A 21,902-nucleotide genomic window follows, 5' to 3' on the forward strand; every position below is an offset into this window, starting at 1 on the left:
ATCCTTTTTAATTTTGCCTCTTAACTTTCTATATTCCTCTAGAGATTCTATAGTATTTATTAGTATTCTGTAGTGTTCTGGGAGTTATCTCAAGATCCTGATTGTACTTTGAAGGAAGCCGCGCTAACGATGATTGGCAAGTTCACAGGGGTAAATTTTACAAACTTGCTGAGCGACCACAGTGGAATAGTCTCTTGTCGGCTGCACAGGAAACACCAGTCGCATCAGCCAATCAGCTGTCAGGTGCAGCAAGCAGCTGTCACAGGCTTATGAAGGGCCAATATTTCCATCTCCTTTCCACTGACCAGCAACAGGGCATGGCAGGATTGTCCAATTCGGCTGGACTGCTGGCTATCATGGAGTAAAGAGGGTGATTGATGGCTCCCTTTGACCATTCGGTCACCTACCCATAACACAACAGCATACTGGAACTGAAAGGAGTTCCACTTCATCAATATGTAGCAGCATACCGCACAGGCCCATGTCTGCTCCGTAAACAATCATCTGTTGCTGGCTTACTCGAAAGAGCAAGGAGGCTGAAAGGACGGCTCCTGGAGACCAAGGCTGCCCCCTTCAGCCCTTCCGTCAGCTACAGATACAACCTGAGCTCAGATACAACAAGGCCCATTTCATTGTCACCTTCCGACAGCGTTTCAAAGGTCCCAAAATCAAAGGTTGATTCCAGGATAGCCCACGGGGTCTCGTCATTATTTGCTGCACACTGTATCACTGTACCAAGTGGTCTAACCATGGAACGGGAGGGGGCCAATGTGGAATCAATGTCAGAGCAGGGAGCTGACAGTGACCATGAGGATGTAGCCAGGTGCGGACACAAGATACATCTGACTCAGTACCCGAGCTGTCCACTTTACAAAACATCTTCAGTAGCAATGTCCCTTCTCTCTCTCCAGGACATCAATGGCCATCCTTTGCTGTGCTACTACCTCATGCGGAAGGAGCAGCATGGTGGCCTGGCCCAGCAGGCTGAGTGGCTCCCGGCCTGCGAGCACCATCGGAGCAGGCCGGGGAGCGGAAGGAGCAGTGTGGCGGTGTACCACTCCAGGGAGCAGCACGTGCTGGAGCAGGAGAGCAACGGTAGTGAAAAGGGACGTCACCAAGGTCCAGGTCGGTGATTGGAGCGTGGGCAGGTACAGCAGGAGCGGCGAGGTCGGGGCGAAGGAGCGGCGAGAGATTGTAGAGGGATGTGATTGGGGCCCAGGAGAGGTGTGAGTTCGGGGCCATGGGCCCAGGGGCAGCACGGGCCAGCCCACACTGCGATACGTGTGCACACTGGGTCCATGCAGCAGAGCTTGTCTCCAGTCGTCTCGGTTAATCCTTGCCACTGGACCAAGACCTAGCTCTGTCAAGCCCGTGTGGTGGCTGGTGTGCAACGGCCACCCCACGTTAAAAAAATCCACGCACAGGCATCTTCCACCTTTCAACATGTAGTTCGGGATCTGGAATATTAGGTCCGTCATTGAAACACCTGTGAACTTTTTGACATGGAAGCAAGTCATCCTCGATTCGAGGGACTGCCTATGATGATGATGATGCTACCTCATTTTGCACAATCACATTCACACTCTCGGCATAAAGGGCAGCTCGAGTGCGTCCAATTTATTTCTCTACTTTCTGTGATGTGTGGACACTGATGTGCGTGCCCACGGTGTGACCACTGAGTGTTGGTACATTGCATACAATGTCTGAGCCGGTTGGGATTCGGCGACCCTCTTGTGACAGTTCAGCCATGGCCGCTGACTGGTCCTGGCCCCTTGCTGGCACATCCACTGCCACTTGTGGTACACTCGATGGGCTGGATCCCCACTGATCTACACAAGAGCAATACACTTCCGGTCGCCATATTATAAAAAGGATATAGAGGCAATTGCAGGGGCGCAGTGAAGATTTACAAGGATGCCAGAAATGTGAGGATATAAATATCGGGAAAGGATGAACAGGCTGAGTCTCTTTTCTCATTGAAAAAAGACTGAAGGGTGACCCAATAGAGGTCTTTAAAATGATGAAAGGTTTTGATAGAGTGGATACAGAGAGAATGTTTCCACTTGTGGGGAAGAGCATAACTAGAGGCCATCAATATAAGATAGTCACCAAGAAATCCAATAGGGAATTCAGAAAATATTCTTTATTCAAAGAGTGGGGAGAATGTGGAACTCGCTGCCAACGGGAGAGGTTGAAGCGAATAGTAGCAATACATTTAAGGGGAGGCTGGACAAGCATATGAGGGAGAAGGGAATAGAGGGTTATGCTGATAGATTTAGATGAGGAAAGACGGGAGGAGGCTCAAGTGGAGCATAAACGGCGGCTTGGACTGGTTGGGCCGAATGGCCTGTGTCTGTGCTCTATATCCAATGTAATGAGATCTGTGAATCCATGCCTCAAGGTTCTCTAGATCTGTTCATCCAGCATGTTGAAGGCAGACGAGAGGGCTTAACTTCGATTGGAGCCCAAGGCTTCTATAGCAACAGTTTGAGCACTCACAACAGACACTCCAACGGTACTCAGGATCTAAATCACCAAAGGCTCCACAGCGGGCTGCCACACTCTCTGTGGTGGACAGCAGTACAGACTGCTGCCCTTCCAGTGCTGTGCAGGTTGGAGCAGTATCCTTCATTATCATTGCCAAACCCTGCAGCTTATTCCACACAACCGGAAGCGACTCAAGCTCAAACTGCAACCTCCTATTGTAAGCAGGCCCCGTGAGCTTCAGAATCCCTCTGTACTTCCAGGCAAGCATGTGACTGGTCTTCAAAAGCTGACACCCCTTGCTTCTCCTCACCATACACGGTGGCTTCTCTGGTGCTACCTCTCCAAACTCATCACCTGCCTCTTCCAGGGTGTGTGTAAGCTGTGGCAGTGATTGGCAAAGGTGTTGTGGGGAGATGCTGGGCTGCTCGGGGACACCGGTTGTGGTGTCAGTCTGAATTTAACCAAGCAAATCAGAACAGTAACATGTCAAAATGCCACCTAAAAGAAGCCACTTCAAGCAGTCCTTGCACTGCAACGGGGTAAAAAGCTCACCTCCGCCCGAAACGGGGCGCACCTTGCGTCTGTTTAAGTTTTTCTCCGCCGCGTGGGTTGTGCTGAAGGTGCCAGCGATATTTTGCTGGGGGTGGGTGTAGTCGCGGCCGAGGGATGCAAGCACCCTTGTACTGGGTCGGCTGCCCCGATCACTCATCGGCGCCGCGCTAATGACGTCAGCGCGTCACGGACACGCCATGTCGCGCTGATGCGTCACAACATCACTCTCCGTCAGTTAGAGGGGAGAGCCGCTATGAGCTCTGGATATTTTTAAATTAGGTCCACTGGGCCACCAGGGAGGGTTTTGGCCAGGCCAGCGGCCTGGCACCCAAGAGGGGCTACCAGGCTGCCTATTGGCAGCCCGGCCGAACCCCGGGCATAATTGCTGGGCCAACCTGGCCGTCGGCCGACAATAAAAAATAAAATGGCGTCGCCGGCAGCACCACTTCCCCTTTAAGGGCAGCCATGCCGCTGACCACAAGGACCAGCAAGGTGTGCACCGGCACAGAAAGCTGTCGGGGACACCGGCCGGCGGCGCTGCTCCCGCGGGGCAATTTCGGGAAGGGTTCGCCGCCGGTCGGTAAGGGGTCGGCACGTGCACACCGCGACGGGAAAACAGACGGAGTGGTCCCCTACACCGCTCCGACCCTAAGGAAGGGCAATTTACAAAATGGCGGCCCCTCCGCGGAGAATCGACAGCCATTCCACGCTGCCTCGTGACCGCCGTTTGCAGGCAGCCAAAGACCTGATCGGGAGGGGCAAGTTCGGCCTCAGTGTGTGACGTTACTGAAGTTGACTCCATGCCTGTTGGGTGTGAGATCACCAGGGGTAAAGCCAAGGACCCCCACACAGCTGAGGCCAACACAAGCATGCTCGTGTTCTGTCTTGTCCCTTACTCAGTCACTGACACACAGGCAATAAATGCTGGCCTTGCTCGCAATGCCCCTATCCCAAGAATTGTTTTTTAAAATGTTAAATCATCGACCAGGACTGGAGTGAATCCGAGGCACTACAAACCAGTGACTTGTGTCGGTGATTAAGGAAGGGACAAGACAAAACAACTGGTACTAGTCTTATCTTTGGGGAGGCCCTTGGCTTCATCCTTGATGCTGTCACCTCCCATTATGCCCAGCATGCTCTCCTCAAATGGAGTCACGAAAGAAAGACTTGCATTTATATAGCACCGTTCACCATATCAGGACATCCCAAAGCACTTTGCAAGCCAATGAAGTACTTTTGAAGTGTAGTCACTGTTGTCTTCTTCTTCTTCTTAGCCAGTCCCCTGGCGTCGAGGATGACTTGCTTCCACATCAATATCATGGGCTCTAAGGTGACGAATGAGTCCAATGCGGGATCTGCAGACTCTGCCACAGGTGGGGCAGGTGGTGGTTGAAGGGATGGGTGGCTGAGGTGCTTGGTTTGTCGTATGCGCCTTCTGCTGTTTGTACTTGGTTTCCGTGTGCTCCCGGCGAAGAGATGCAAAGTGTTCGGATTCCCAGGAGTTGGTGGGGATGTTACATTTTCTCAAGGCGGTTTTGAGGACGTCCGTTAAGCGTTTCCTCTGCCTTCCTGGGCCTTGCTTGCTGTGACGGAGCTCGGAGTAGAGCTCTTGTTTCGGGAACCTTGTATCAGGCTTGCAGACAATGTGGCCCGTCCATCGGAGCTGATTGAGCGTGGTAATGCCTCGATGCTGGGGATGTTGGCCTGAGAGAGAAAAATGACATTGGTGTGCCTATCCTGCCAATGGATTTGCAGGATTTTGTGGATGCAGCGCTGGTGGTACTTCTCCAGTGCCTTGAGGTGCCTACTGTAGGTTGTCCATGTCCCTGAAGCATATAGGAGAGCGGATATCACTACGCCCCTGCTTGGTGCCGGGTTTGAGATCTTGGTCTTCAAACACTCTTTACCTCAAACAGCCAAAGGCTGCACTGGCACAGTGAAGGTGGTATTGGATTTCATCATCAATGGCTGCCCTCATTGACAGAAGGCTCCCATGGTATGGAACGTGGTCCATGCTGTCCAAGGTCTCATCATGGATCTTGATAATCGGGGGGCAGAGCTATGTAGCAGGGGCAGGTTGGTAGAGAAGCTTTGTCTTATGGATGTTTAGTGTAAGGCCTCATACACTTCGGTGAAGGTGTCAACGATGGCTTGGAGTTCGGCCTCTGAATGTGCACAAACGCAAGCGTCGTCTGTGTACTGTAATTCAATGACAGAGGTTGGAACAACCTTGGATCTGCACTGGAGGTGGTGGAGATTGAACAATTTCCCGATTGTGCTGTAGATTCGCTCCACCCCAGCGGGGAGCTTGTTGAGGATGAAATGAGGCATTGCAGTGAGGAAGATTGAGAAGAGCACTGGTGCAATGACACATCCTTGCTTGACATCATTCTGCACTTGTATTGGGTCTGTGGTGGATCCGTTGATAAGGATCATGGCTTGCATGTCATCGTGAATCAGGAGGAGGATGGTGACGAATTTTTGAGGAAAGCCGAATTTGAGAAGGACACTCAATAATCCCTCCCGATTAACAGATTCAAAGGCGTTAGTGAGGTCTAATATGTCCTTACTATACAGTATAAATGCACACGAGGCCCATACTTGAGAGAAGGTCACTCTGTGACCAGTTCCCTTTATTACCAAGAACTCAAGTGATGAAGGTGGGTGGAGCTTCCCCTTTTATACCAGAAAGTCCAGTCTCCCACAAGTTCGCCTCCTGTGGTCATTGTTCTCACAGTGTACAACTTAGGTCAGTTTATACATGGATTACAATGATAGTTGAATACATGACATCAACTCCCCCGCAAAGTCTTATTGGGATCACAGGTTAAGTCTCTCTGGTGGTTTACGCTCCCTTGTAGAGCACCTGAGTTGGGGCTCCGGTTGTTGGGCGCTGGCCTGAGTGTCTGCTGTTTGCGGTGCCTCAGGCCTGTCCGAACTGCCCACAGTGACTGGGCCCTCCTCCACTTGGTTCCGGTGCTCGGTCACCTGTGGTGCAGTAAACTCTACGTCGTGTTCTTCCTCTGCTTCTTCTATGGGGTTGCTGAACCTCCTTTTAGTTTGATCCACATGTTTGCAGTAGATTTGTCCATTGGTAAGTTTAACTACCAAAACCCTATTCCCCTCTTTGGCAACCACAGTGCCTGCAAGCCATTTGGGCCCTGCAGCGTAATTAAGGACAAAAACAGGGTCATTGACATCAATACATCGTGCCCTCGCATTCCTGTCATGGTAGTCACATTGTGACTGACGCCTGCTCTCAACAATTTCTTTCATAGTAGGGTGTATAAGGGATAACCTGGTTTTGAGCGTCCTTTTCATTAGCAGCTTTGCAGGTGGAACCCCTGTGAGCGAGTGTGGTCGGGATCTATTGGCCAACAGGAGGCATGAAAAGCGGCTTTGTAGGGAACCCCCTTGGATTCTGAGCATCCCCTGTTTGATTATCTGCACTGCTCGTTCCGCCTGGCCGTTTGAGGCCGGCTTGAATGATGCCATTCTGACATGGTTGATTCCATTGCCTGCCATGAAGTCCTCGAATTCAGTGCTTGTGAAGCACGGGACATTGTCGCTGATCAAGACGTCCGGTAGACTATGGGCGGCGAACATTGCCTGTAGACTTTCTACCGTGGCAGAGGATGTGCTTGAATTTAAAATGTCACTCTCAATCCATTTGGAGTAGGCGTCTACTACAACCAAAAACATTTTTCCCATGAAAGGACCTGCGTAGTCCACATGAATGCGTGACCATGGCTTGGCGGGCCAGTACCAGGGGCTAAGGGTGGCTTCCCTGGGTGTGTTGCCCAGTTGAGCACACGTGTTGCACCTACGAACACAAAGTTCCAGGTCTGCATCTGTCCCTTGTCACCAAACGTGTAACCTGGCAATTGCCTTCATCATGACAATGCCCAGGTGCTCATTGTGAAGTTCTCTGATAAACACCTCTCTGCCCTTCTGGGGCATGACTACTCGGTTTCCCCACAGTAGTCAATCGGCCTGAATCGAGAGCTCATCCTTGCGCCTATGAAACGGTTGAAACTCCTCAGGGCATGCCCCGTACGTGGCTGCCCAATCCCCATTCAGGACCCATTTCTTAACTAAGGACAGTAGCGGGTCTTTATTTGTCCAGACTTTAATCTGATGGGCTGTCACAGGTGAGCCTTCGCTTTCGAAAACTTCAACAGCCATGACCATCTCAGCATCATGCTCAGTTGCCCCCTCAATGGTGGCTAGTGGGAGCCTGCTGAGTGCATCGGCACAGTTTTCAGTGCCCGGTCTGTGCCAAATTGTGTAGTCATAGGCGGCTAACGTAAGTGCCCACCTCTGTATGCGGGCCGATGCATTCGCATTTATGGCCTTATTGTCGGCCAAAAGGGACGTTAGGGGTTTGTGATCTGACTCCAGCTCAAATTTCCTGTCAAACAGGTACTGGTGCATTTTTTTTACTGCATATACACATACTAGTTTTTCCTTTTCTACCATCCTGCAGCCCCTTTTTGCCCGGGACAGACTTCTAGAGGCATAAGCTACCGACTGCAACTGACCATTGGCATTCACATGCTGCAACACACACCCGACCCCATAGGACGAAGCATCGCACGTTAAAACTAGTTTCTTACACGGGTCATATAACATCAACAGTTTGTTGGAGCATAACAAGTTGCTCTATTAAAAGCCCTTTTCTGGCTGTCCCTCCAGACCCAATCGCGACCTTTGCGTAGGAGCATGTGTCGCGACTCTAACGTGCACTGAATTTTGGAAGAAAGTTGCCAAAATAGTTCAGGAACCCCAGGAATGAACGCAGCTCCATTGTGTTATGGGATCTGGGTGTTCTCTGGATCGCTTCCGTTTTGGATGCAGTAGATCTGATCCCGTCTGCTGCTACCCTCCTCCGGAATTCTACCTCTGGAGCTAAGAAGACGCACTTTTTCAGTCGCAGCCCTACCCGGTCCAGTCTGCGTAGCATCTCCTCCAGATTGTGGAGGTGTTCTTCAGTATCGCGACCCGTGATGAGGATGTCGTCTTAAAAAACCACTGTCCTTGGAATCAACTTGAGGAGGCTTTCCATATTTCGCTGAAAGATTGCGGTGGCCGAACGCATCCCGAACGGACATCTGTTATACTCAAACAACCCCTTGTGTGTCATGATGGTGGTCAGCTTCTTCGACTCACTTGCCAGCTCCTGGGTCATGTAAGCTGAGGTCAGGTCCAATTTTGAAAAAAGTTTGCCACCGGATAGCGTCGCAAAGAGGTCCTCCACTCTCGGTAGCGGCTACTGGTCTTGGAGTGACACCCGATTGATGGTGGCCTTGTAATCGCCACATATCCTGACCGACCCATCCACCTTGAGCACCGACACGATCGGGCTCGCCCAGTCACTGAATTTGACTGGCGAGATGATGCCTTCCCTCAGCAGGCGGTCCAATTCGCATTCTATCTTTTCCTGCATCATATACGGCACCGCTCTGGCCTTTTGGTGTACTGGCCTGGCGTCCGGGTTTATGTGAATCACTACCTTGGTCCCCATGAAAGTGCTGATGCCGGGTTGAAATAATGAGTCAAATTTGTCCAGGACCTGTGAGCATGATACTTGCTCCACAGAAGAAATTGCATTGACATCGCCCCATTTCCAGTTCATGACAGCAAGCCAACTCCTCCCCAGAATGGCAACCTGTTCTCCAAATCTTTGTGGGTCACGACTACCGTGGTGCTGCCTAGCACCGGAAAGATCTCCTTTGTATATATCCGTAGCTGTGCGTCAATCGGCAATAATTTTGGCCTCCTGGCCTTGGACACCCACAATCTTTCGAACTGTTTGATACTCATCAGGGACTGGCTGGCCCCGGTGTCTAGCTCCATTAATACTGGGATGCCATTGAGGAACACTTTCATCATTATCAGTGGCATCCTGGCATATGAACTGTATATGTGCTCCACATGAACTTGCTGAACTTCAGCTTCCAGCGATTTCCCCCAGTATTCATTTGGCCTCGTAGGGCTTACATCGGGCCCGTCCTCCTCGTACATCAATCTGGCTGCAAGCTTCCTGCACATACGCGCCAAGTGACTGCTGATATTGCACTTTCTGCAGGTATATTGCTGAAAACTGCAAGCTCTGGCTGGGTGTTTGCCTCCACACGTCCAGCATGCGCTAGAGACCCCATTGTTGGAAACAAAAGGTCTATTACCAGTCGATCGTCTCTGACTCTCTCTGTAACTGTCCTTAAGTGCACCATTAACAGGTGTTGATGGCCCCATTACTGACCACATTGTCCATTGCGATGTCACGAATCGCCGTTCAGCTAGCCATCGTCTCTGTTGAATTGCCCCTTTGGGTTCGACTGCATGTTGGGGCTTGTCCGATTGCCCTTGTCTGCCTGGAGAACTATGTGCCGCATTAACAATGTTGACTCCCTGGTCGTTTGCCGCATTTGAGCCAAGATTTTTGCCATAAATCATTCTGGTCTCTTCCTCCCCTGAGATAATTATCTGGGCTATCAGAGCCGCCGCTTCCAAGGTCAAGTCTTTGGTCTCAATCAGTTTCCTGAAAACCCCAGCGTGCCTGATGCCCTCAATAAAAAAATCTCGCAGCATCTCCGCTCTGCATGCATCTGGGAACTTACATAGGCTCAACAGTCGCCGGAGATCTGCCTCAAAGTCTGGAACGCTTTGCCCTTCTCGCCGCTGGTGCGTGTAAAACCGGTGTCTCGCCATGTGCATGCTGCTCACTGGTTTAAGGTGTTCCCCGATCAACTTACTGAGCTCTTCGAGCGTCTTGTCTGCTGGCTTCTCTGGCGCTAGAAGGTCCTTCATCAGGGAATACATTCTGGATCCACAAACCGTCAGGAGTTGAGACCTGCGTTTGTTGGCTGAATCCTGTCCCCAACATTCCTTAGTGACAAAACTTTGCTGTAGTCTCTCAATAAAGTCGTCCCAATCATCACCAACACAGTACCTCTCTTCTGTGCTGCAAGTGGCCATGCTCACGTTTAAATCCCAGTTTCTCATCGCCAATAATATGTCCTTACTATACAGTATAAATGCACACGAGGCCCATACTTGAGAGAAGGTCATTCTGTGACCAGTTACCTTTATTACCAAGAATCAAGTGATGAAGGTGGATGGAACTTCCCCTTTTATACCGGAAAGTCCAGGAGTGTCTCCCACAAGTTTGCCCCCTGTGGTCAATGTTCTCAAGGTGTACAGCTTCAGTCAGCTTATACATGGGTTACAATGATTGTTGAATACATGACAAGGTCAAAGAAGGCCATGTACAGAGGTTGATGCTGCTCCCTACATTTTTCTTGGATTTGTCACACATTGTGCCCCTTAGTGCGCGGAATCCAAATCGCGACTCTGAGAGGAGCTCTTCAGCCACTGGGAGAAGGCAATTGAGGAGGGTTCTTGCAATGACTTTCCCTGTGGCAGACAACAGGGAAAATCCTCTGTAATTACCGCAATCAGACTTATCATCTTTCTTGAAGATAGTCAAGATTACGGCGTCTCTGAGATCCCTGGGCATGTCCTCCTCCTTCCAGATCAAAGAGATGAGGTCATGGATTCACGGCAAGAGTACTTCTGCCATGCTTTAGTACTTCGGCGGGGATTCCATCTGCTCCAGAAGCCTTGTTGTTTTTCAGCTGTCGGATGGCCTTTTCAACCTCATGCTGGGCTGGGATTGTGCCGAGATAGCGGCAGATAGCATGCTGTGGGATGGAGTCAAGGACGTCAAAATCAGAGTCTTGGTTGAGGAGATCTTCGAAGTGCTCCTTCCAGCGGGCACTGACTGCCTCTCTGTCCTTGATGAGCACCTCTCCGCGTTTGGCTCACTGTTGTGATGTGGGAAACGCGGCAGCCAACTTGCGCACAGCAAGCTCCCACAAACAACAATGTGATAATGACCAGATAAACTGTTTTAGTGATGTTGATTGAGGGATAAATATTGGCCAGGACACTGGGGATAACTCCCCTGCTCTTTTTCGAAATAGTGCCATGTGATATTTTATGTCCACCTGAGAGGGCAGAAAGGACCTCAGTTTAACGTCTCATCATAGAAACATAGAAACATAGAAAATAGGTGCAGGAGTAGGCCATTCGGCCCTTCGAGCCTGCACCACCATTCAATGAGTTCATGGCTGAACATGCAACTTCAGTACCCCATTCCTGCTTTCTCGCCATACCCCTTGATCCCCCTAGTAGTAAGGACTACATCTAACTCCTTTTTGAATATATTTAGTGAATTGGCCTCAACAACTTTCTGTGGGAGAGAATTCCACAGGTTCACCACTCTCTGGGTGAAGAAGTTTCTCCTCATCTCGGTCCTAAATGGCTTACCCCTAATCCTTAGACTATGACCCTTGGTTCTGGACTTCCCCAACATTGGGAACATTCTTCCTGCATCTAACCTGTCTAAACCCATCAGAATCAGAAACACAAAAAGTTAGCAACAGGTACAGCAAGTAATTAGGAAGGCAAATTGAATGTTGGCCTTTATTGCTAGGGGGATGGAATATAAAAGTAGGGAAGTCCTGCTACAACTGTACAGGACATTGGTGATACCACATCTGGAGTACTGCATATAATTTTGGTCTCCGCATTTAAGGAAGGATATACTTGCATTGGGGGCAGTTCAGAGAAGGTTCACGAAGTTGATTCCTGAGATGAGGGGGTTGTCTTATGAAGAAAGGTTGAGCAGATTGGGCCTATACTCATTGGAGTTCAGAAGAATGAGAGGTGATCTCAATGAAATATAAGATTCTGAGGGGGCTTGACAGGGTAAATGCAGAGAGGTCATTTCCCCTCCTGGGGAATCTAGAACTAGGGGGCATAGTTTCAGAATAAGGGGTCGGCCATTTAAATGGAGATGAGGAGGAATTTCTTCTCTCAGAGGGGTCTTGAATCTTTGGAATTCTCTACCCCAGAGAAATGGGGAGGCTGGGTCATTGAATATATTTAAGGCAGCGAGAGACAGATTTTTCAACTATAGGGGAGTCAAGGGTTATGGAGAGCGGGCAGGGAAGTGGAGCTGAGGCCATGATCGGATCAGCCATGATCGTATTAAATGGTGGAGCAGGCCTGAGGGGCCGATTGGCCTCCTCCTGCTCCTATTGTTTATACTCCTGTGTTCTTATATTGATGCAGTTTCTGATTGTGTGTTGCTCACACTGCGGTTTGGCCGTGATTGGTGAACACCCATTGTCTGCTCGCTGATGCCAAGATCCGTGTTTCAGCCCAAAACATGAGGGCAGACCTTGTTCCGCACTTAATTTCAGCTGGTATGTCGAGTCCCAGACTGTGCTGTAGCTTTAGGAGCTGCTTTTATGGTAGGCTCCATTCTCTGAAGGGCAGTAGTGAAACAATTGGGTTTTTACAACAATCCAACAATTCATTGAATTCAGTTTCACAATGACTCACTATTGGGAAATGTAGCAGTTTGGTGAAATCAGGGAACTTGACCATTTCATTCGTATTCAGTAGGAAAGGAGATTTGAGCACGAACCAAACAGCCCTGGGCATTAGTCACCTGTTGATACCTGGGCATCACGTTGGCTGATAACTGCGGATGTCGTGTAAAGCATTATATAAATGCAAGTTATTCCTGTTAAATTGAAGGAATTGGTTTCCTTTATTATTCAGGGGGCAGCATAGTGCCCTATACACCCCAGCCTTCAGCTGCTTGTGATCCTTTCTACAAAGCCTTACGTGCAATCACTGCATCTTCTTGCGAACATGCTGCTTCGAGCCCAGTATGGGCTGCCTGCTGGTGCTTCAGATTTTCAAGAGGACAATGCATTGTAACAGAGTGAGAGATGCCACAGGGAGGTCACCAACTGATCTAACCCCGGTCATCCACAGTGAGAAAAAGGCCCGTGCAATCCTGGGGACAGCATGGAGGGAGTGGCGATGGTGCAGCATGAGGGTAGCTGACAGGAGAGTGAGCATTCACTTGCTGGTCGTGTATCAGCTAGAGATTAAGATTAGAATCCCTTCCTCATGATGTCGGTGATGGGATTGATGAAGGGACTTTGCTTGGGCTACTTGGGTGCAATCTATAACGTGTTGTGCAATCCTGCCACAGTGCCCAGTCATGCTGCTTTCCACTGTTAGTATCAGCCGTGGCTCAGTGGGTAACACACTTGCCTCTAAGTCAGAAGGTGGTGGGTTCATGTCCCACTCCAGCCACTTAAGCATAAGTATCTAGGCTGACAATCTCAGTGCAGTGCTGAGGGAGCGCTGCACTTTTGGAGATGCTGTCTTTCGGATGAGATGTTAAACCGAGGCCCTCTCAGGTGGATGTAAAAGATCCCATGGTGCTATTTTGTAGAAGAGCAGGGGCGTTCTCCCCTGTGTCCTGGCCAATATCTCATCATCATAGGCGATCCCTCGAACAAGGATGACTTGCTTTCACGAGTTCACTGATGTTTCAATGAAGGACCCGATGTTCCAGTCCTGAACTCCAATTGAAGGGTGGAAGATGCCTGTGTGTGGATTTTTTTAACGTGTGGTGGCCGTTGCACCCCAGCCACCACATGGGCTTGACAGAGCTAGGTCTTGGTCCAGTGGCAAGGGTTAACCAGAATGACTGGAGACCAGCTCTGCTGCATGGACCTAGAGCGCACACATATCGCAGTGTGGGCCGGCTCGTGCTGCCTCTGGGCCCTCGGCTCTTCTGGGCACCGAACCCTCATCTGTGCACCTCCGCCATGATCTCGCCGCACGTCCGCCTCGACCTTCCCACTCCTCTGTACCTGGGCCCCGCCGACGTTCCTGCTCACGCTCCCAAATGGCGACCAGGGTTTTGATGACGTCTCCCAGTCTCCCATCTCAAAATCGGCGCACACTTGGAGCAGCTCGCGCTGGAGGTTGGAGTGGTACGCCACTCCAGCTCTTTCATCTCCCGACCTGTGGAGCTGTTCTCTCGCAGGTCGGGGGGCCACGACAATCTGTACAATGCCATAGTTGAAATGTTCGTATATTTACTGAGGAAATGGTAATTTTACATAGAACGTACAACACAGAAACAGGCCATTCGGCCCAATTGGTCTCTGCCGGTGTTTATGCTCCACACAAGCCTCCTCCCAGCCTAGTTCATCTCACCCCATCAGCACATTCACTTCCTTTCTCCATTATGTACTTATCCAGCTTCCCCATAACTTCTCTTATATTGTAATCCATTAATAAACCAAGACATCACCACATGGCACACGCTTAGAGCAGAGTGGTAGTACCTTAGAGATCAAGCCCAAACTCTGCTGGCACATTATACGACTGGATACAAAACAAAAAAATACTCTAATTTCACCTCGGTAATCTTTTTTAAAAGTTGCATCTTGTGCCAAGTTTTGGTTCTACATCTGCTATGCATTGGTACATTGGCATTTTTGCGCTCATCTTGACATCCATTCTGCACGGTGCTTTCCTCTGTGCTGGCATCGGATCCAGGGACCAGTAAGACACTACAGGATGGACACATGGGCTTCGCTTTATCCATCAAGTTGCTAGGTTGCGCCACTCCAGCGGCAGTCTCGCTTGTAGTTTCTCGCTAGTTTTTGGGAACGGTCAGAGGGCTTGAGTCTCCCGTATCAAAGCGAGGTAACACCACGTGGGAGCAGGTACACAGTGAACGAGCCAACTTTCTACCAGAAATAAGGAACGTCTGCAATCCTTTCAGCTGATCAATATCTATCCCTCAATCAACATAACGAAAACAGATTATCTGGTCATTATCACATTGCAGTGTGTGGGAGCTTGCTGTGCGCAAATTGGCTGCTGCGTTTCCCACATTACAACAGTGACTACACTCCAAAAGTACTTCATTGGCTGTAAAACACCATGAGACGTCCGGTGGTCATGAAAGGTGCTATATGTGCTATATAAATGCAAGTCTTTCTTTATGCCTTTGTTTGTTCATGGGGCAGGTGATGATCTGGTTGGCTCCTGCAAACATTGCACCTGTAGCTTGCTTGATGTGCACAGCTGTTTGGCTAATGTAACTGCTGTCCCCAGTGATATCTCGAATGACCCTGTGGCATTAAAGTTCAAGGGTGAAGTGACCTTCACAGCTACTTGGCAGTGCCACCCCAACAATGGAGGTTGGTTGTGGGTCAGATGGCAACAAGTGGCCTAACTCGGTGATGGGTCCCATTGCACACACTGCTCGTGGGCCAGCTGGGGGTGGGAGTGCCTCGGTTTGTATGTCCTGGAGTGCGAGTACTGGTGGGTGAGTGCTCTGTGCTTCCTGTGGTCTTTGGCCAGCCTGGCCTCTCTCTCTGGATCTTCCTCCTCCATAAACCATGGGTACAGGAGAATTCCCAACACCCAATGCCAGCTCTTTTAAAGTTGGTGGGGGTAAAAGATGGCCCCAGTTCAGAGGGAGCGAAGGTAGGTAACGTAGCATTCAGTGGAGAAAAACAGTTTATAGTACCCGCTATGGATCTTTAAATTAACTCCTCCTTTTACTTCCTGACGTTTCCTGGAGGTGTGATTCACATCAGAATGAATGAGGAGATAATGACGGAGTGTGGGACCTATGACATCATCATGTCAATACCTCACTGAAATATACTCACCCATGTTTGTGTGGTCTATCTAGCATCCAGTTAAAGTGACGGAGGTAAATCGGACAGACGGAAAACTGGAAGCGGATCCAGTGTAATATGTCCCTGCCCCATTTCCCGTTCTCCACCCATTCCTATTCATCCTAGCACCACCCAAATAATGGTCACATGAAGAGGAAGACCCAGGTCCCAAGACTGCAGCCAGCTATCCTCTGATCTGTAATACATGTATACTGACGAATCTTGGCCGATCTTCTAGGTTTGTGCTGGGGACGAGGTGCTTTGTCCACCCGCCAGGATTATTGGGTAATCACAGGCAATTTTGTGCTAAGCGCGCCCGGTGAATGAACATCCTCCAGTCCTACAACCCTCCGAGATCTCTGTGTTCCTCCAATCCTGGCCTCTAGCATATCCCCGAATTTCTTTGTTGCACTGTTGGTGGCTGTGCCTTCAGCTGCCTGGGCCCTACACTGCGGAACTCCCCCCATCAACCTTTCCTCCTCTCTATCTCTCTCTCCTCCTTTAAGATGCTCCTTTAAACCGATCTCTCACCTGTCCTAATATCTTATGTGGCTCGGTGTCAGACTTGGTTTGATAACGTTCCTGTGAAGCGCATTAGGACGTTTTATGATGTTAAAGGCGCTATATAAATACAAGTTGTTGTTGTTGCTCTGTGGGTGGCAGGTGCTCAGGAAGAAATTGAGCTGCCTTTTCTGCTGGAGTTACGCTGGCTTCTCACTGTCGCTCGAGTGCACGTGGGTAGGAAATCCTTCTTGGACCCGCTCCACCAGCGGCCTGCTCCGCCCAGCACCCCTGGTGGGCAGGGGTAAACTGGATGCAAATAAAGGGGATACATCCTCTGAGATATTTACCATGATTTTGTACCCTAGCAGCTGAGTGTCAGGAACGGCCCTGTGTTCTTGCAGTGCGATGGGGAAAGAGCAGCAAGTGGGATTCATTGGATAGCTCTTTCAAAGAGCTGAAACAGGCAAGATATGCTCAAGGGCCTCATTCTGTGCTGTAGAATTCCATTATTCTTGGCTCTTGTTATTCCTATGGTTTGATTTAAAACTTAAATTCCCCCAAAAAGTTGAATTTTGGACTCCTATGCAGCTATTCCATGTGTACTGAGTCCTGTAGTGTCTGGCACCCATAGTAAGTGTCTGACGCCCATAGTGAGTGTCTGGGGCCTGTAGTATGCCTGAGGCCTGTCGTGAGTGTCTGGAGCTTGTGGTGAGTGTCTGGGGCCTGTGGTGAGTGTCTGGGGCCTGTAATGATTGTCTGGGGCCTGTAGTGAGTGATCTGGGGCCTGTAGTGAGTGTCTGGGGCCTGTGGTGAGTGTCTGGGGCCTGTAGTGAGTGTCTGGGGTCTGTAATGAGTGTCTGGGGCCTGTAGTGAGTGTCTGGGGTCTGTAGTGAGTGTCTGGGGTCTGTGGTGAGTGTCTGGGGCCTATAGTGAGTGTCTGGGGCCTGTAGTGAGTGTCTGGGGTCTGTAGTGAGTGTCTGGGGCCTGTGGTGAGTATCTGGGGCCTGTAGTGAGTGTCTGGGGTCTGTAGTGAGTGTCTGGGGCCTGTAGTGAGTGTCTGGGGCCTGTAGTGAGTGTCTGGGGCCTGTAGTGAGTGTCTGGGGTCTGTAGTGAGTGCCTGGGGTCTGTAGTGAGTGTCTTGGGCCTGTGGTGAGTGTCTGGGGCCTGTAGTGAGTGTCTGGGGTCTGTAGTGAGTGTCTGGGGCCTGTAGTGAGTGCCTGGGGCCTGTAGTGAATGTCTAAGGCCTGTAGTGAGTGTCTGGGGCCTGTGGTAAGTGCCTGAGGCCTTACTTCCACTGAGAGCTGAAATGCGTTCTCAATGGGCAGGGATTTAAATCCAGATGATATACAGCTGCATATGTTACATAGAAACATAGAAAATAGGTGCAGGAGTAGGCCATTCGGCCCTTCGAGCCTGCACCGCCATTCAATAAGATCATGGCTTGATCATTCCTTCAGTACCCCTTTCCTGCTTTCTCTCCATACCCCTTGATCCCTTTAGCCGCAAGGGTCACATCTAACTCCCTCTTGAATATATCCAATGAACTGGCATCAACAACTCTCTGCAGAAGGGAATTCCACAGGTTAACAATTTTCTGAGTGAAGAAGTTTCTTCTCATCTCAGTCCTAAATGCCCTACCCCTTATCCTAAGACTGCATCCCCTGGTTCTGGACTTCCCCATCATTGGGAACATTCTTCCTGCATCTAACCTGTCCAGTCCTGTCAGAATCTTGTAAGTTTCTGAGATCCCCTCTCATCCTTCGAAACTCCAGTGTATAAAGGCCCAGTTGATACAGTCTCTCCTCATATGTCAGTCCCGCCATCCCGGGAATCAGTCTGGTGAACCTTCGCTGCACTCCCTCAACAGCAAGAACATCCTTCCTCAGATTAGGAGACCAAAACTGAACACAATATTCCAAGTGAGGCCTCACTAAGGCCCTGTACAACTGCAGTAAGACCTCCCTGCTCCTATACTCAAATCCCTAGCTATGAAGGCCAACATACCATTTGCCTTCTTCACCGCCTGCTGTACCTACATGCCAACTTTCAATGACTGATGTACCATGACACCCAGGTCTCGTTGCACCTCCCCCTTTCCTAATCTGCCGCCACCCAGATAATATTCTGTCTTCCTGTTTTTGCCCCCAAAGTGGATAACCTCACATTTATCCACATTATACTGCATCTGCCATGCATTTGCCCACTCATCTAACCTGCCCAAGTCACCCTGCAGCCTTTTAGCATCATCCTCACAGCTCACACTACCACCCAGCTTAGTGTTGTCTGCAAACTTGGAGATATTACACTCAATTCCCTCATCTAAATCACAATTGTATATTGTAAATAGCTGGGGTCCCAGCACTGAGCCCTGCGGTACTCCACTAGTCATTGCTTGCCATTCTGAAAAGGACCCGTTTATCCCGACTCTCTGCTTCCTGTCTGCCAACCAGTTCTCTATCCACGTTAGTACATTAACCCCAATACCATGTGCTTTGATTTTGCACACCAATCTCTTGTGTGGGACCTTGTCAAAAACCTTTTGAAAGTCCAAATACACCACATCCTCTGGTTCTCCCTTGTCCACTCTACTAGTTACATCCTCAAAAAATTCCAGAAGATTTGTCACGCATGATTTCCCTTTCATAAATCCATGATGACTTGGTCCGATCCTGTCACTGCTTTCCAAATGCGCTGCTATTTCATCTTTAATAATTGATTCCAACATTTTCCCAACTACTGATGTCAGGCTAACTGGTCTATAATTACCTGTTTTCTCTCTCCCACCTGTTTTAAACAGTGGTGTTACATTAGCTACCCTCCAGTCCATAGGAACTGATCCACAGTTGACAGACTGTTGGAAAATGATCACCAATGCATCCACTATTTCTATGGCCACTTCCTTAAGTACTCTGGGATGCAGACTATCAGGCCCCGGGGATTTATCGGCCTTCAATCCCATCAATTTCCCTAACACAATTTCCTGCTTTAAAAGGATATCCTTCAGTTCCTCCTTCTCACTAGACCCTCGGTCCCCTCGTATTTCCGGAAGGTTGTTTGTGTCTTCCTTCATGAAAACAGAACCAAAGTATTTGTTTAACTGGTCCGCCATTTCTTTGTTCTCCATTATAAATTCACCCGAATCTGACTGCAAGGGACCTACGTTTGTTTTCCCTAATCTTTTTCTCTTCACATATCTATAGAAGCTTTTGCAGTCAGTTTTTATGTTCCCTACAAGCTTGTCTCATACTCTATTTTCCCCCTCCTAATTAAACCCTTTGTCCTCCTCTGCTGTATTACAAAATTCTCCCAGTCCTCAGGTTTGCTGCTTTTTCTCGCCAATTTATATGCCTCTTCCTTGGATTTAACATTATCCTTAATTTCCCTTGTTAACAGAATAAATGCCAAGAAAAGTTGTGAACATTGCACTTTGATATAAAATAAAACAGTAATATTTCAGTTGTGGATTGGCTGCACCTGAGTTTGCTGGTGAAAGCAAAAAGTGTGGGATTGAGAAGCATTAGATTATTTATTTTGAGTATTATCAAGGCTATGGGGAAAGAACGGGGTCTTGTGACTAATTGGATAGCTTTCAAAGAGCCGATATAGGCCCAATGGGCCTGCCAAAAGTTTGTGGGTTCAAGTCCCACTCCAGAGACTTGAGCACATAAATCTAGGCTGCACTGTCGGAGGTGCCGTCTTTCAGATGAAACGTTAAACCGAGGCCCCGTCTGTTCTCAGGTGGAGGTAAAAGATCCCATGGCACTATTTTAAAGAAGAGCAAGGGAGTTATCCCCGGTGTCCTGGGACCAATATTTATCCCTCAATCAACATCACTAAAAGAGATTAATAGGTCATTATCACATTGCTGCTTGTGGGAGCTTGCTGTGCACAATTGGATACCGCGTTTCCTACATTACAACAGTGACTACACTCCAAAAGTACTTCATTGGCTGTAAAGTGCTTTGGGACATCCTGGGGGTGAGTTTCTCCGCGGGGTGGTAAGGGGCTGGTGTGGGGCAGTGAGGGGGCAACTCACATGGTGATGACATCATTGCCGGTTGCGTGCCGGCCTGGGGCGCTAACCGTGGAGTGCAGCGCTGCTGGGACAGCGCCCCCAAACTCCTGGGCGAAAATGCCATTGCGCCCCCAGAGGTGGGGCGATAAAAAGGGCCAATTTCGGCCCCTGGGCGCCAATTGAAAATTTCAAAACTGAGATTTGATCGATATTTGTTATGCATGGGTATTCAGGGATATGAAATGAAGGCGAGTAGATGCGGGTAAGATACAGATCAGCTGTGATCTAATTCAATGGCGGAACAGGCTCGAGGGGCTGAATGGCCTCCTGCTGGTCCTACGTTCCTATGCTTGTTACATCCCTTTTCACCCAGGTCTATCAGTCTGCTTCCGGACCACTTCTCCCTGAGTCCGACTTAAAAAGTATATAAAAGAAGCTTAAATGACAGCACCACACACTCCAAGTAAAAGGGCGAAGACACTGAAACTGGGCCTCACCTGAATATCCAAAGCTGCTAACTTTACCTTCTCACTCGCATTCCTGTTGTATTCCTCTATGGTCCATGATGGCTGGGGCCGCTTTTGCTCCAACACCTCTGTCAGTCGGAGGTCGGTGTACAGTGGATTGTTCTTCAAATGGGACTTCATGGAATTGGGGTACACGTGAGGGCTGAAGACTTGTTCAATCAAAAGAGAATCTTTCCCTGGCTTTGGTGGCCGATGTGATTGTGAAATGACATACCGCCGATCTGCCTGGAAAAGAATGTAAAGGATTCAAGCCTCAGTGGGCAGAAAAGGAAAATAACTCATCACTAAAAGCATTATTACAGCATTCACAACGGTTATTTAATCAAAGCAATGGCCCGAATAAAACCAATATGGAGCCTTGAGTATAATGACCAAAAAACAGAATTGGTTTTACTGGGGGTGGTAAGTGCCAGACAATTAGCCTGATTGGGGTCAGCTTATACATCGGTTACAATGACAGTTGAATACATGACATCACCTCCCCCCAAAGTCTTATTGGGATCACAGGTTGAGTCTCTCTGGTGGTTTACGCTCCCTTGTAGAGTGCCTGAACTGGGGCTCCGGTTGTTGGGCGCTGGCCTGAGTGTCTGCTGTTTGCGGCGCCTCAGGCCTGTCCGGACTGCCCACAGTGACTGGGCTCTCCTCCACTTGGTTCCGGTATTCGGTCACCTGTGGTGCAGTAAACTCTACGTCGTGTTCTTCCTCTGCTTCTTCTATGGGGTTGCTGAAGCTCCTTTTAGTTTGATCCACGTGTTTGCAGCAGATTTGTCCATTGGTAAGTTTAACTAACAAAACCCAATTCCCCTCTTTGGCAATCACAGTGCCTGCAAGCCATTTGGGCCCTGCAGCATAATTAAGGACAAAAACAGGGACATTGACATCAATACATCGCGCCGTCGCATTCCTGTCATAGTAGTCACATTGTGACTGACGCCTGCTCTCAACAATTTCTTTCATAGTAGGGTGTATAAGGGATAACCTGGTTTTGAGCGTCCTTTTCATTAGCAGCTCTGCGCGTGGAACCCCTGTGAGCGAGTGTGGTCGGGATCTATTGGCCAACAGGAGGCATGATAAGCGGCTTTGGAGGGAACCCCCTTGGATTCTGAGCATCCCCTGTTTGATTATCTGCACTGCTTGTTCCGCCTGGCCGTTTGAGACCGGCTTGAACGGTGCCGTTCTGACATGGTTGATTCCATTGCCTGCCATGAAGTCCTGGAATTCAGTGCTTGTGAAGCACGGGTC

The 21,902-nt window shown here is 49.4% G+C and overlaps 1 protein-coding gene across 1 annotated transcript in view; it reads right to left on the reverse strand.

Annotated features, from left to right (window-relative positions):
* The window catches only part of minar1 (membrane integral NOTCH2 associated receptor 1), a 101,531-nt gene that overhangs the window by 17,737 nt on the left and 61,892 nt on the right, over positions 1–21,902 (reverse strand). The window contains exon 2 of the mRNA XM_070859358.1: positions 20,631–20,885. Coding sequence (XP_070715459.1) covers positions 20,631–20,885 — 255 coding nt within the window. The remainder of the gene's footprint in view (positions 1–20,630; positions 20,886–21,902) is intronic.

Source organism: Pristiophorus japonicus, chromosome 17 (genome assembly GCF_044704955.1).
Source record: "Pristiophorus japonicus isolate sPriJap1 chromosome 17, sPriJap1.hap1, whole genome shotgun sequence".
Classification (NCBI taxonomy): Eukaryota; Metazoa; Chordata; class Chondrichthyes; family Pristiophoridae; genus Pristiophorus; species Pristiophorus japonicus.